The sequence below is a fragment of the Acartia tonsa genome, chromosome 5 (assembly GCF_053477335.1).
Source record: "Acartia tonsa isolate MP-2025a chromosome 5, ASM5347733v1, whole genome shotgun sequence".
Taxonomy (NCBI): domain Eukaryota; kingdom Metazoa; phylum Arthropoda; class Copepoda; order Calanoida; family Acartiidae; genus Acartia; species Acartia tonsa.
Window position 1 is genome coordinate 37,024,488 of NC_137264.1, and position 15,707 is coordinate 37,040,194.

A 15,707-nucleotide genomic window follows, 5' to 3' on the forward strand; every position below is an offset into this window, starting at 1 on the left:
AATTATTTATATACGCTAATTATAACAATTCTATTTTTATTGCAAAACGGTCATATAATCATTAGTCAGGATATTATATTTTTATTCCGTAAAATTTTCTTTTATTTTTATAAGTATTTTAATCTCTTTTGAATAAGGAAATTGTCAGCTGGTAAACAGCTGATCTGAGAGAAAGCCGGAATTTCCGAAAATCCGCTAAAAATCCTTGGCAATATATTTGACCGAGTACCTTAGTAAAGTTTAGAAATGTTTTCTCTACGTTTTTATTCCTTTGTAAATATACCCTTTTTAATATTTTTAATTACTTTGATTAACTTTGAAAAATTTTTATTTAAAGAATTAGAATTATCTATTTACAATTGTTTTGATAGTAATTCTTCAAGCCACTTTTTACCTTGAATATATATATGGGGGGGGGGGGGGGGGAAATGTAGAAAACTTTTGTCCAATAACCTTGCCATTCTGCAGTAAGTCCGATTTTTAATCATTTGTACTTTTAAAAAAATATTTAAAAAATAATTTCAGGTATATTTATAAATAAAATGCAAAATTATGTTTAAAAATAGATTCTAAAATTTTTAAATAAAATTACATAAATCGGAAGTTCAGGCCATAACCGCCATGTTTATATTTTCCTCCATTACCTTCCATCTTTTCTCTTCCTCTTTGCCCGCCCTCTGGACTTGACTTGACTGTAGGTTAGAAATTTTTGTTATTTTTAAGTTACAAGTCCTACGAATGGATGTTTTACAGCTTTTTACAAGTAGTGGAGAATACTTTGAGATTTTTGCGATTATTTGTGTAAGAAATGTGTAAATTGTGTTATTTGTTGTACTATCTTGTTTCTAACTGGTTAAGTCTGGTTGTATGTATATGTACTTTCCAAGTGTCATGCTTCTTAAAATGTCTGTTTTAATTATCATTTAGTGTGGAGAATAGTATCTCTTTTTGCAATTGAAAAGTTTCAAAATTATGATTATTACACGTGTTTTCAAATATCTAACAAACGTTTACAAATTCATCATTTATATGTTTTATTAAAAGCACGGTTTTTATTAGGTACTGTTGCATCTATAAATTTATTTTAATCAATATTATAAGAAGAATTTCAGAAGTTGTAAAGTATTTATTATAGCTAGCCTAGAGGTCATTTTTGTTTAATATGGCTTTAATGTATCTTTATTAGAGACACCGGATATATAGAGACAAGATTTTGCTGTTTTATTTTTAATTTTAATTGAGATATATAATGTTGAAAACATGGACTTTCTTTATTATTAATTTATATATATTATGTTAAGGGGGCTTAAGTCACAGGGCTATCCCATCCCTCTTGTAAATTAGATAGAAATATGGTTTGATATGCATTTCTTGTAAATCTAACCCGAATAAGGACCATCGCTAAATTTATTTTAGACTTTTGATGCAGTAATAACATATGGCATATCTATTAAATATTTTCCTGTTGCCAGTTGTAAGAATTTTGCTTTATGTTTTTTTCTGGTTTTATTTTTCCTTATTGCTACGTACGTTTGACGTAACTGCATTATTGAATAGAGTTGTTAAGGTAGTTTTTTTTATAGTGGTTTACTTTAAGTTTTAAATTTTTAGTTTTGCTTGTTTATTTCAGGCAAAAACAAAGGCACGGTTTGCTCGTTTAATTTAATCTTTTGCTTAATTTCATAGTTACTCGTGATTTATCTTTGACAATTTATTAGATATTTTTTTTATGGGGGGGGGGGGACTACAACAATCTCTTAATCAATGAGTAACTGGCACTTAGAATTCGAATCTCGATCGGAAATTTTGCACGTAATCCTTTGTAGGTCTATTTTCCCTAAATCGAACAAAAAGTTGGGAAAGTGAAGGCTGGCGGCTTAGCCGTTTTTTTGTTTATTTTCAGGGCAGATTCATCATTAATTACGTAGGAATCCACATTTTAATACATATTTTTGGTTTTATTCATGTTAAATGATACCATAAGCCATTTTTAAAAATGTATATTACCAACAGCTACCGGCTAGAACTAATTGTCCTGAAGATAGCCAAAAAAAAATGGCAAAACTGTTGAGCCGTTACTGTTCAGCTGTTTGTTCGATTAAGGGAAATTATACCTACGTACCAGTGATTACTCATGCAATATTTCTGATCGAAATTCGAATTTTTAAGTGCCATTTAATCATTGATTACGTGATGGTTGCGTTAACCCCCTCACTCCCCTTCAAGATTCTAAATGTTTGATTAAAAATGATACTTAAATTACACTTCGAATTAAATATAAATTTGAAGAAAATACCTATTTGTTGAGTTGTATTAAACTATAAAGTAACAATTACTTTATTGTTCGCTTTTCTAACCAAAACAGGTTAGTTACATGGCTGCTCAAAATTCAGGCGAAAACGTTATTTTAACTTAAAAATCATATATCTTATAGTAATCTTAAATGCAGTCTAGGTGCTTTAATTTAGAGTATTACACTTGGAAACAATTTTGAAATAAAGTTTGGAAAAGTTCCAATTATTGAGTATTATCCTCCCATTACATCCTGAAGGAATTTCAAGTATTTTTTGCCTTGTGATAATTACATAAACTTTTCTACAACTTTTGTATTGCATGATACAGTTGAGAATTATTTTTATTTTCTTATTGGGAGGGATTAATTTACAGGTAATAGGAAGATAAATATTTTCCCTAATTGGTCTTAATTCGAATAATTCTTGCTGGAATATAACTGGTTTTGATTCGTACTGAAAATATAAATATAATGGATAATAAGCGAATATTTTATTTAAAATTGCTGAACCGTTTACTAAGGGAAGCTGCATACTAATCTAAATATAATATCCTTTGGGCATAGTAAGATTTTAATTGGCATAACAGCTGCTATTTATCCTTACATTTGAAGTTTGTATTGGAAAACACTTATGTAATTGTTTTAGAGCAATGTCTAGACAATAAATGTTGCAAAATAGGCAGCATTACAAGCAAATACAAGAGCTTGCGTAGAAACAAATATAGTATTCAATTATCTTAAATTCAAAGGCATTAAGTTTTTCAAAAATGCTATGAATCATTTGTAATAGTCTGTCATATTAGGACTTAATGTAGGTATGTTTAAATAAAACTGATTTATTTTAAAATTCTAGTTTTCTTCCATTTTATTTTTGTCATTTAATTTCACTTTTATGTGGTGAATATTCAATGTCGTACATTATGCAATATACATACATTCTTAAATTCCTTACTTTCTCCTTTTATGTCTGTCAATTATCCCCCCCCCCCCCCTCTTCTGTTTCTGCTTCATTGAAATGGCCATCTTGCTTTCTTTATTTTTCACAGCTGGCCTTAGACGTCACCGTAGCACGCGCCCGCACTCTCGCACATACTAGAGGACAGGAAATGTTAGGTCGGTCAAGCTCTAGCCAAGTCAGTCTTCTAAAATCTCTAGTTGGTTAACAACATATTACTACTAATAAAGCTCAATTATTCCTAAAAGTAAAAAGGAACGGAGATTTAATACAATAGTAAGATAAGTGATCAAGTGAACTTAAGTTTATTTTTGCTTAAAACTTTAATTTTAAACTAAATAAATTAAAGATTAATAGCCAGATAGAATGAATAACAGATTATTAATAGTATAAAATGAAGAAAAAAAATTATTTGGTCTGAAATATCTTTCAAATTGTTATTAATGTAATATATTGTAAATTTAGAACTTCATCCTTATTTCAGGACATACTAGCAACACAAAATGGCCGATAAGAAGCTTGGATTTGCTGAGAACTTTATGCTCTCTGGTGTAGCCGCTGGTGTGTCTAAGACCGCCGCCGCTCCCATTGAGAGAGTTAAGCTGTTGGTGCAGAACCAGTCTGAAATGATCAAGCAGGGTCGTCTGGACAAACCCTACAATGGTGTTGTTGACTGCGCCACCAGAGTTCTCAAGACAGAGGGTGTCTACCCCTTCTGGAGAGGTACAATAGTTGTTTCTCGCATCCTATTATTAACAGCTTTTCGCGGATACCACTTGAAACTGGTTTTTTTTTCGTAGTAAACTGGATACAATACTTATGCTAGACATAATTTTTTCGTTTGGATGAGAACCTGTTCTAATTCACCGGATATCGATCGGTTGCTAATGAATACGAGAATACTTTCAACCGTTGCTAAGAGATTAACAGATTTAGTTTTAACATATTTATTAAGATAATTAAATAACTTTACTTTTAACAATTTTTTTCTACTAAAGTTCAATTTCTATAAGACTTTATATAAAATAACTAATATTTATTTAGGAAATCTCGCCAACGTCCTGAGATACTTCCCCACCCAGGCTTTGAACTTTGCCTTCAAGGACACCGTGAAGGCTGCATTCAAGACCCCCAAGGATGCTCCTCAGCACATTAAGTTCGCCACCAACATTGCTAGCGGTGGTGTTGCTGGTACTATGTCCCTCCTCTTCGTATACTCCCTTGACTATGCTCGTACCAGGTAATATTCTAATTATCATTCACATTAGGGTTTAAGGTTCTAAAGCCGTTCTATCACAGTAGCTCATTTTCTCTTTGATTAGGATAGTTTAAATAAATGATTTACATTTGCCTTTGCGTTTCCATCTTACAAAAGCATGCCTAAGACATAAAAGACATTGGGTGGGGGGGGGGGGGGGGTTAAGTAATATTAAACATTTCAAATTTCGAAACTGCTAGTTTTACTACCCTTAAAACCCTTAGAGAACTTTGTAGCAGGCGTCCTAATGCGAAAAGTTTCAACATTTGATAAGAATAAAAAGTTTAAAGTTAAATATTTTCAAATTTCTTAGTCTGGGCAGTAAAAATGCAGAAAAGCAAATTGTCTGTTGCCACGCAGACAAAAATAGTTGTCGCCATTTTGCATTCTAATCCTTATAGTAAAAATGTGGTCCAGATAAGAAATTACGCAATGATTTTATGCATGTTCAAAGCAATATAGAATAAATATGGATTATTTAACAGATTCCAAATATTGGACTTAAGAACAAAATTTGACTTAAAAATGAAACTGAATTTACATGAGGTGATAGGAAAATTTTTATGGTAGATGAAATAATCTTAAAATTTATATTTCAGGTTGGCTAACGACATGAAGGGCAAGGGTGGTGAGAGACAGTTCAACGGTCTCATCGACGTCTACGCCAAGACCATCAAGTCCGACGGTATCCAGGGTCTGTACAGAGGTTTTGTCATCTCTGCCGTCGGTATCTTTATCTACAGGTTCGTTGTCCTTATTTTATTGTAGCGTTGGTAATCGTTAAGTTTAGTCTTTACGTCAGAAATTAAATTTTATGGAAAGAATATTTGAATGAAAAATTGTTTCATCCACAATTACCTTTATTATTGGTGGAAAAGTCCGGTAGTTTGTACATTTTACTACATCAAGATTTTGAAAACATTCCTCAACTTTGTAGGCCAGCCATTGAAATTATTTTTTTTTTGTATTTGGGGATCATTATATTATTATTTTGTATTCACAATATATATTTAATTTTAGTAGTGTAGCACTTCTATAATATTGTTCTAATTCAGAGGTATGTACTTCGGTCTGTATGACTCTCTGAAGCCCCTGCTTCTTGGAGAGAATCCCGGTGTTGCTGCTTCCTTCCTCCTTGGTTGGGCTGTTACCATCACCTCCGGTCTTATGTCATACCCCATCGGTAAGTTATTTTGTTATCCTTGTACAAAGATAATAGGGTGCATGTCTGTACCAAAGGTTCTTTCTAACCGCTGAAGCTATCTGATTCACCTTTATAATGTAGCTTTAAAAATGGCTTAAAAATTCTTTAAAACTGAAATTAAAATTGTGAGGCGTCGACTCTACCTTCCCCACCTCAAGTACCCCGTAGAGGTCTTTATTTGCGTAGTTTCTAGTTCCAATATTTTTTTAGTAGCGAAGCTACTATAATTCTAAACTCTTAGAGGTTAGGTTTTAGGCAAGGGGGCAAAGCGCCGCGGCCAGAGTTCTATCGGGTGGGGGGGGGGTGGTATAAAAATTTTTCAAAATTGAAAACAAATATTTCTAAGAGGATATTATTAATTTTCATTTACAAAACTTAACAAAAAACATTGTACAGATACCATCAGAAGAAGAATGATGATGACCTCCGGTGGTGCCGTCAAGTACAAGAACTCTATGGACTGCGCTGCCCAGATCCTGAAGAACGAGGGCTTCATGTCCATGATGAAGGGAGCTGGTGCCAACATCCTCCGTGGTGTTGCTGGTGCTGGTGTCTTGGCTGGTTTCGACAAGTTCAAGTCTGTCTACATCGCATGGAGAGTTGGAGCTTAAATATAATCTCGACAATTATCCATTCATTTACCAACACCCATTTACATAATGGAATTTTTTTTCATTATAATTTAGTACCTTCCTCTCACTATTTCTTGTTTTCATTCAAATTGTTAAGTATTTTGTCCTGACAACAGATTTGAATCCAGCAAAGACGTAAAAGAGAACTTTGTCTTATGGTGTGAAGATTATTTAAAGGGTTAGAGTCCCTGTAGTGCCCTTTTTTGCTGTTACAATTTGATTTTAATTTTCACTTTTTAACATATCTTCACTCACATTATTTCTTTGTTTTCTTTTGTGTTATCTTGTCAATTTTAGTTAAAAAGCCTGAACCTTGTCATCTATAATTTTGGGCATAAAATTAAATACTGTACACATTAACTATCAATAATTTAACTAACAAATAGGGACATTTACAACTTGCTTATTTTGCTTCATGGGAGTCGTGGATTTTTAATAATTCTGTTTTTCTGACGTGCATTTAGTTTTGTTAGCTGGGTAAAATGATTAAATCAGAGCCAGGATTTTTTCATTTTTCCAGTTTTAATAAACAGTGGTCGGGTTAGGAGGCAGACTATTTCTTCACCTCCCATGTTTACCCCATGAGGCAGGGTAAGAACTAGCTTTATCATGATACGTTGGTGTGTGCAGTATTTTTAAAATGTTGAATTTTGTTGAAAACTTATTTATGTAATGCATATAAAATATCAGAATAGTAGTTACATCAGTGAATAAAGCGCAGATGACTTTATAATGTTTTTTTTTAGCATAGTAACTTTATAACAAGGGGTATGTCTGTCATTAATATAGATTCATAGAAAGACGGGATGATTAATCTATTAATTTTACCAATAGCACGTGAATGAACATCTATACCATATAATTGGTTAGGTGTACAGTACATACTAATAGTTTTATATAGAAACTAGCGGCTTCGCCCCTAGCCTCTGGGGGCTTTGCCCCAAGAGATGGTAAAAAAAGTGTAAGGTGAAATTTGTAAAAAAAAAAATATTCCACAAGGGAAATCTTCTACAAAGGACCAAGGATATTTCTTACAAAAAAAGAAATGGGGGGATTTTTTTGTTTTTGGGGGGGTTGGGGGTGTCCCACCCCCCAAGAAAATAGCTTAAAACCACCACAGGACCAATAGGTATTTACCCTAAAGAGTAGAATCCAATCGGTTCAGTGGTTACCGAGATCTAAAGGGACAGACATCAAGCTACTTTGTATTATAGATAATCTATGGTATTCTGCCGATAAAGCTGTGTTGTGGGAAATTTTAATATCCAAAATTTTCGTTGAAGTTTTAAAAATACAATCTAAATGCTATCATGAAATAAAGTTATAGATTGAGCATATAAGGTAATAAATCTTTTCAATTACACCATAGCTCAATGGTTCCCCATTATTATGATTACAATTATTTGTAAATTTCGGACTGACAAATATTTTCCAGGGGTATGGTATCTTCGGGAATGCATGATAGTATCTGATGGAGCATCTAGAGTTATTAAATCTGCAACCTTGGCTCATCACGTAGTGCATCCGCTCATCGGAGAGGTGATCGGTTGAAATCTCATTCAGACACCGCTTCATAACTAAAAGAGTTTGAAATGTTTCCTACTGCTGATATGTCATATTAAAAGTATAGGGGAAGTTCTTTACTCAAAATAGGTTCAACTCATTAACCTGCATTGCACAGTTAAAACTTTTCAGACATGGCTCGTGCAATCAAAGGGTCTGTTGTCTGATAGATATTACCCTAGGCGAATGAGCCCGTTATACTGCAATTATAAAATGCAGATTACGTTCAAAGGTGACGTGGAGAGGAATTGTACCTGAAGCGTCACCATGATAATTATCCATTGGTGATTTACATTCGGATGATAATCATCTAGGGTTATAAATATATTCTATAGATTTTGTGTACCCTAACTTCGTCAAAGCATTTGATACAGTTTTAAACGTCTTTATAAGTTTTTTAGTAGCGAAGCTACTCTATAATTTGGAATATCCGTCTGTCTTAGTTTGGGGGAAACGTGATTTTCTCAACTCCTATGAAAGATAAAAGGCTGAAATTTTTTGACAACATTCCCTTTCTTAAGGAGCCCAATTAACTATAAAACACCAATGGCGATCGGACCGCTTTTTAGCAGGTTTTAGGCTATTTTTTGTATTTTTCTCCATATCTTTGGAATTTATGGTCAAATTTCCAAAAAAAATAACAGTTTAGATATCAAAATAAAATTTTCTTTAATTTCAAGAAAACAACTATGGCGGTCAGACTGCCTTTAAGCAGGTTTTAGGCTATTTTTTTATTTTTCACATTTTTATCCTTTGGTGTTTATGGTTGGATTTCCAAAATTTTTTCAGTTATAGATATTAAAATTATATTTACTGTCTTTTCAAGAACATCAATGGGGTCAGACTGCCTTTTTGCAGGTTTTTGGATACTTTTATATTTTTTTTCATTTTACCTCATATTTTTGATGTTTATGGTCCAATTTCAAAAATTTTTTAGTTAAAAATATCAAAATTAAATTTGCCGTTGTTTTGAGCATCCAGTATGTAATTTACTTTGACCGTCAGTCTGTTAGCCATAGTACTGATATATAAGTATTAAAAAATTAAAAACAAATGTTGAAAAGGTTTCGTGATTTTTCCCCAATATACATGTTTTTGACAACTCATCTTTAAATTCTTATACATAATTTTTGTGCTTCGCTACTTATGGATGTTGTCATCCTTGTTTAATAGCGAAGCTACTCTATAATTTAAAATGTCCGTATGTCTTAGTTTAAGGGAAACGTGATTTTCTCGGCTCCTATAAAAGATAAAAGGCTGAAATTTTTTGACAACATTCTCATTATTAAGGAGCCCAATTAACTATAAAACATCAATGGCGGTTGGACCGCTTTTTAGCAGGTTTTAGGCTATTTTTCTCGATATTTTTGGTGTTTATGGTCCAATTTCCAAATTTTTTCAGTTTTAGATATCAAAATAAAATTTCCTGTCATTTCAAGAAAACAACTATGACAGTCAGACTGTCTTTAAGCAGGTTTTAGGCTATTTTTGTATTTTTCACATTTTTATCCATACCTTTGGTGTTTATGGTCCGATTTAAAAAAATGTTTCAGTTATAGATATAAAGATTAAATTTCCTGTCTTTTCAAGAAAACATCAATGGCGGCCAGACTGCCTTTTTGCAGGTTTTTGGCTATTTTCATATTTTTCCTCATATCTTTGGTGTTTATGGTCTGATTTCAAAAATTTTTTAGTTAAAAATATCAAAATTAAATTTCCCGTTGTTTTGAGCGTCCAGTATATAATTTACTTTGACCGTCAGTCTGTTAGTTATAGTACTGATGTATTTTAAAAAAAATAAAAAAAAAATGCTGAAAAGGTTTCGTGATTTTTATCCCAATATTCATGTTTTTGACAACTAATCTTTAAATTCTTATACATAATTTTTGTGCTTCGCTACTTATGGATGTTGTCATCCTTGTTTGTAATACAGGTGGTATTTTCGAATCTCTGCCGACACCGCGACAAACTAGAGAAATTAAATATGGTTCCTACTGCTGTTATTTTATATGCGCGACGTAAGTAGTTAAAGTAGGGTGAATGCCTTGGCCCAGAAACAGGCGCAACTCATTGCCATGCACAGCTAGGACTTCTCGGACATAGGTCGTGCAAACAAAGGGTTGGAAGCATTTAATTGGGCAGGGCTGCTTCTGTAGGCTTAAAAATGACAATAAATAACAAGTTGGAAAAATCTGATTTTGTAGATTGCAATCATTGGCGAAAATCAGATATCCTATTATATAAAGTAGCAAGCGTTTTTTTGTCTGTCCCGAAGGATCTCGTGAACCGCTGAACCGATATTGTTCTCTTTTTACAGTGAAGCTTCTTATAGGTCCTGGGAAGGTTTTAAACTATTTTTGTGGAGGGTGTCTTTACCCCCCCCCCCAATTTTTTTTAACTTTTTTGAAACTCAAATTTAAAATGGGATGAGGTTGCTTTTTCCCAATCCTACCTTAAGTGCACCTAGAGGCTTATAGGTGCTTAGCCGCTAGTTTTATTTATAAAATTTAGGTATTAGCATGATTAACCGCCTAATGTTCCATCCCTTCTAGCGGGTATAGTCCTTTTCACGACATCCCTCCATAAGGAGCGATTCTTCGTATTTTTCACAGTAGCTTTTCTCCTATTTCTAGCCCCTGCGGGGGGCTCTAACCCTGCGGGGCCAATTACCTAACCCTGTGGGGCAATCACCTAACACAATATAACCTAACCTAACCTAAAATAACCTATAAAAAGCCATTTTAAAAATACGAAGAATCGCTCCTTATGGAGGGATGTCGTGAAAAGGACTATACCCAATTTAACGATCCTGGACCTATGTTAAGGTTTCCTAAAAAGGTTCAGTAGTTTGTGAAATCATTAGACAAAGAAACTTACTACTTTATATAATAGGATGTAATGCGGCTAATTTATATCAACTTATGTAAATCACTAGTTGCTTCGCCCATAGGCTCTAGGGGAGTTCAGGAAAATAGCATAATATTACTCAAAGAGATACAGAAAAAAATTATTACCTGCTCTACATGATATGATAAACCTTTGGGAAATTTGGATTTTCCTCATCTGTAAAAACTTTTTATTCTTTTCCTAAACAACAACGTATTGATATTATTCTCCTTGTCTGACAATTTCTGTAGGCGCCATACCTGTTACTTGTAACCTAGCAGGTAGACTAGACTAGACCCAGGCTTACAGTATATAGGCGCCATACTTGTTACTTGTCACCTGGCAGGCAGACTAGACCAGACCTAGGCTTACAGTACATAGGCGCCATACTTGTTACCTGTCACCTGGCAGGCAGACTAGACTAGACCCAGGCTAACAGTACATAGGCGTCAAACTTGTTACTTGTCACCTGGCACGCAGACTAGACTAGACCCAGGCTTACAGTACATAGGCGCCATACTTGTTACTTGTCACCTGGCAGGCAGACTAGACCAGACCTAGGCTTACAGTACATAGGCGCCATTCTTGTTACCTGTCACCTGGCAGGCAGACTAGACTAGACCCAGGCTAACAGTACATAGGCGTCAAACGTGTTACTTGTCACCTGGCACGCAGACTAGACTAGACCCAGGCTTACAGTACATAGGCGCCATACTTGTTACTCTAACCTGGCAGGCAGACTAGACCAGGCTCAGGCTTACAGTACATCGGCGCCATACTTGTTACTTGTAACCTGACAGATACACTAGACTAGCAACAGAGGCTTACAGTACATAGGCGTCATACTTGTTACTTCTAACTGGCAGGTAGACTAGACTAGACACAGAGGCTTACAGTACATAGCCGTCATACTTGTTACTTCTAACCTGGCAGGGAGACTAGACTAGACAAAGGCTTACAATACATAGGCGCCATACTTGTTACTTGTAACCAGGCAGGTAGACTAAACTATACACGGGCTTACAGTACAATCCACTCAAAAAAGGCACCATTTTCCCATTATCTTCTTTTTGGATAACCCCTAAAATTTTAGATTTTTATTTTTTATTTAATTGTTTATAAACTATACAAAATTCGACTTAAGAAACACTGCCTAAATTTTCAGGTAATTTTATTTTCAATCTTTAGTACCATGGATTTAGCATATTTTCTGACTTCTCTTGGGGAAAATGCCTCTACATACTAGAGGCTTTGCCACTAGAAGTTTCAAATACACATACCTTAGGTGTTAGTCTATCTGTCTAATGAAAATAATTAAGAAATTGTAGAACGGTTAGATTTTGCTTCTTTGAAGGCTTTTACTAATTTTAAACCTACTAAGGGGCGAGTTGAAGAACAACCAGTCCAAAATTTTCAAACATATAATTTATATTCCCTTATTTATTCAAGGAGTGGAGGTTGTCAATTCTCTTAAAGGCTAGTGCGGCGATATTGCAAAACCTAGTTATAGAGTGGATGCGATTCTAATTAGAAGAGGGGAATTACAATGGATCTAATCAAAGTTTAATAGAAAATGTTCTAAATTGTAATGTTTGTTTGTCTCAAAATTTTAAAGGAAGGGAGGGAGATGGCTCTGGCAATTAATTTTAGCCTACACTTGTTTTTACCTTTAATTATGTTCACCAAAATAACATACCAACTTTACATAGATAAAATTTGAGGTGGGGGGGATATACAATTTTTTCTCCATTGTCCTATCCATTTATTCCTGAAACTTCTCCAATGTCACTATGTGCGCTTTTAGTACTCTAAATACTCGCATTCTAAGTTACAAAATACAATAACAACGAGGTTGACAACATCCTTAAAAGCCAAGTTTAATAAATAATAAAGTCAGACAAACTAACATTAACATTGAGTAACAATTCATTTAATAATCAACATTATTTAGAAGTTTGAACAAAAATTCCGTATATATACATCCCTAAATTAAATATTGGGCATTCTAAAATCTCTAAGACATGATTACAGAGATGCTTACCTAATGAAATTATTAATATCAAGTGAATAAGATCATTATTTAATTCAAAATATTGCCAAAGCATCATATTTCTTATAGACGTACAGACTTTCTGGTAATGACTATACCATTGCCAGGTTTTTAATTACTTATTGCAGGAATTACCATGCCAAATTTGAAATTGATAGGACAATTCTAACATGCCAAAATTAACAATAAGAGCTATCCGTTAAAAACCAACCAACCATACCAAAATTATGAAAACAAGGACTATTACTTCAATAGTATTATCGAAGCTAATTTATTCAATTTATTTTAATTTCCAACATTGATCCCTTCGATCAAATGCCTTGATAATATCAATAAATTTCCACCTCGAAAACTTTATATAATTTGCTGCTTTTAATCCTGAACGGTAAAAGTGGGGGAGGCGATAAATGCTCCTCTCTGCTCTCTCTGGATTTTAGAAGAGCATTGTTCGTTACTAAGGGGCGAGTTGAAGAACAACCAGTCCAAAATTTTCAAAAATATAATTTATATTTCCTTATTTATTCAAGGAGTGGAGGGTGTCAATTCCTTTAACCCTTTACAGTCGGGCCCCTAGCCGCACCTTAATCGGTCGGGAGGGGGCGTTGAACACCCCCCCCCCCCCCTATTATGTCAGTTCACTGTGGGCTAGAATTGAATCAAGACAAAAGTAAGTGCCGAGCCCTGGGACCTATGTATGGTGAAAATAGACATAAAATCATGATTATTCCAGGTAAAACCAAAATATTTCAGCGGGGGCTTTTTGAGAAAATTAGAATTGAAAATTTCAAGTTCAATTTTCACCCCCTAGAAGTTGTCGCATAATCATGACAAGAAAAGCAAATATTATTTATTTTAAATTTTGAACAACTTTGCTTTCATAAAGTTCTTCACAAAACCACTCCTGAAGGGAGTTAATTAATGGCCATTTTTATCAATTGCTTTGCAAAGGTCACGAAAATTCAGCCTAAAATAAATCATATATAGAGAGGTTTTATGAAAGACTTCATAAAAGCAAAGTTGTTCAAAATTAAAAATAAATAATATTTGCTTTTCTTGTCATGATTATGCGGCAATTCCTAGGGGGTGAAAATTGAACTTGAAATTTTCAAATCTAATTTTCTCAAAAAATATTTTGGTTTTACCTGGAATCATCATGGTTTTATTTCAATTTTCACCACATATAGGTCCCAGGGCTCGGCACTTACTTTTGTCTTGATTCAATTCTTTTTTTGTGCAAGTCCCCTGTTTGATAATGAATTTCCGACCTTTTATAAGTCAAAGTCAATTTTCGCTTCCTTCACCCTTTTATTTAACAACCTTTGTTTTTAGATCCTTTTTTACTTAAAAATTTCAAACGGCTGTAATTTTCTTATTTTTGAAGCTAGAAGAAAATTTTTTTTCTAGAAAATGTTTATCTTTATGTAAATTTTATATAAAAAATATCAAAACATAAGTTTTAGCGGCCGCAGCTGTACTTGGCAGCTGCCAGCCGCCGCAGTCGGCGGTCGGCGGAAAAACGGCGGCAGATTTTTATGAAATTTTAATACGTTATGTAGACATGTAAGAAAAGCTTAAGTTTAAAATTTGACCTGTCTAAGTCAGGATCAGGACCTGCAGGATCATACCTGGAACCTGAAATTGACTTGAACACCTGTATTTCATATCAGGATGTACTACTAGAGGATATTTTAGTATTTTGGTAAGATAAAATGCTTTGTTTTAGTCAAAAAAATAGTTTTCTCTTTATCTGGATGACCCTGCCAGGTTTGCTGGCATCCTGTGCCCGCCAGGATGGAGATATTCAAAAAAATTCAACTCTCAGTTATGTGTCATACCCATACTTAAAAAGTCACGCAGTTTGGGCTCTTTATCTTTCACACACAGAAAATGAGATAGAAAAAACCGGAGGGGGGGGGGGGTTATAGGGTTAATTCACTTTGTCCCTCAGATGACGAAAATAAAATCTTATCGGTTTATTTTGAAGATAGACAGTTGAAATTTTATGTGATGATTCCTATGACTTATAAGCATCTAGTCTATACGTTCTTTTGTCCGTCTGATTGTCTTAATACATAAATATAATTTTTTAGGGTTTCGTGATTTTTTTTTTTTGTATATTATCTGATATATTGACAGGTAAAGGCCCTGCAGGTTTATGGCCCACCGAAAAAAAACAACCTTACAATTATTTTTAGTTTATTTTTTAAATAAGTGAGGGGGTTTCTGTTCTCGCTGGGCCATTTTAGGGAAGGCACCAAAAAGTCTTCTTTAAAATTGTCAAATAACAGAGCGATAAGCATTTTTAAAAATAGAAAAATGACAAAAAAGGATAAAAATGAAGCGAGATCCATTGAAAATAGTATGGCTGAAATATCATTGGCAAACTAACAAAAATCTCGAAACCTTTTTCCTGAATTTATTACTCTTTTTGGAAACAAAATTGTTTGTTTTTATTCCTTTGTATATACTGCAGTGGCATGCTCTGAGGAGGTATTGACACCCCCTGTTTTATGCAAATTTTCTACATATCCAACTTCATCAACAAAAGAATTTGATTATAAAAATTATTGTTGCACTTCACGCTTCCCTTGCAAAATCCTGTGCACGAGCTTGGGAAGTACTTTAATTTGACTCCCAGATCATTTAAATATTTTATTTTTCTTAGAGGTATATAAAAAGATAAGTAAAAGAACTGATAATATGGAATTCAAGGATTAATTGGTCTTTATAAATCTTAAATGCAGCTTTAAAAAAGTGTCAAATGTTAGAAATTAAGATTAAAATAATTAATTTTTGATAGTATCTTAAATAAAACGACATTTAAATTATTTCAAGGAAAATACACAAAAGGAAAAACACCTAACTT

At 33.6% G+C, this 15,707-nt stretch overlaps 1 protein-coding gene across 2 annotated transcripts; it reads left to right on the top strand.

Annotated features, from left to right (window-relative positions):
• Nucleotides 1–498: 498 nt before the first annotated feature.
• On the top strand, nt 499–7,072 carry LOC145320000 (uncharacterized). 2 transcript variants are annotated; one of them, XM_080162421.1, is made up of 6 exons: nt 499–698; nt 3,733–3,971; nt 4,293–4,488; nt 5,106–5,249; nt 5,562–5,689; nt 6,107–7,072. In XM_080162421.1, the coding sequence occupies exons 2-6, from the start codon at nt 3,752–3,754 to the stop codon at nt 6,319–6,321; spliced, it is 903 nt and encodes a 300-aa protein (XP_080018547.1). In that variant the 5' UTR covers nt 499–698; nt 3,733–3,751; the 3' UTR covers nt 6,322–7,072. The 2 variants fall into 2 exon arrangements, with proteins under 2 accessions (XP_080018547.1, XP_080018548.1); XM_080162422.1 differs by lacking the exon at nt 499–698 and adding an exon at nt 700–801.
• Nucleotides 7,073–15,707: the final 8,635 nt, after the last annotated feature.

Bases quoted from the DNA above. Each gene is read 5' to 3' on its own strand.
- LOC145320000 (XM_080162421.1), top strand. From the start codon at position 3,752: ATGGCCGATAAGAAGCTTGGATTTGCTGAGAACTTTATGCTCTCTGGT. The intron at 5,250-5,561 runs GTTCGTTGTCCT...GTTCTAATTCAG, and splicing joins GTCGGTATCTTTATCTACAG to AGGTATGTACTTCGGTCTGT. The intron at 5,690-6,106 runs GTAAGTTATTTT...AACATTGTACAG, and splicing joins TCTTATGTCATACCCCATCG to ATACCATCAGAAGAAGAATG.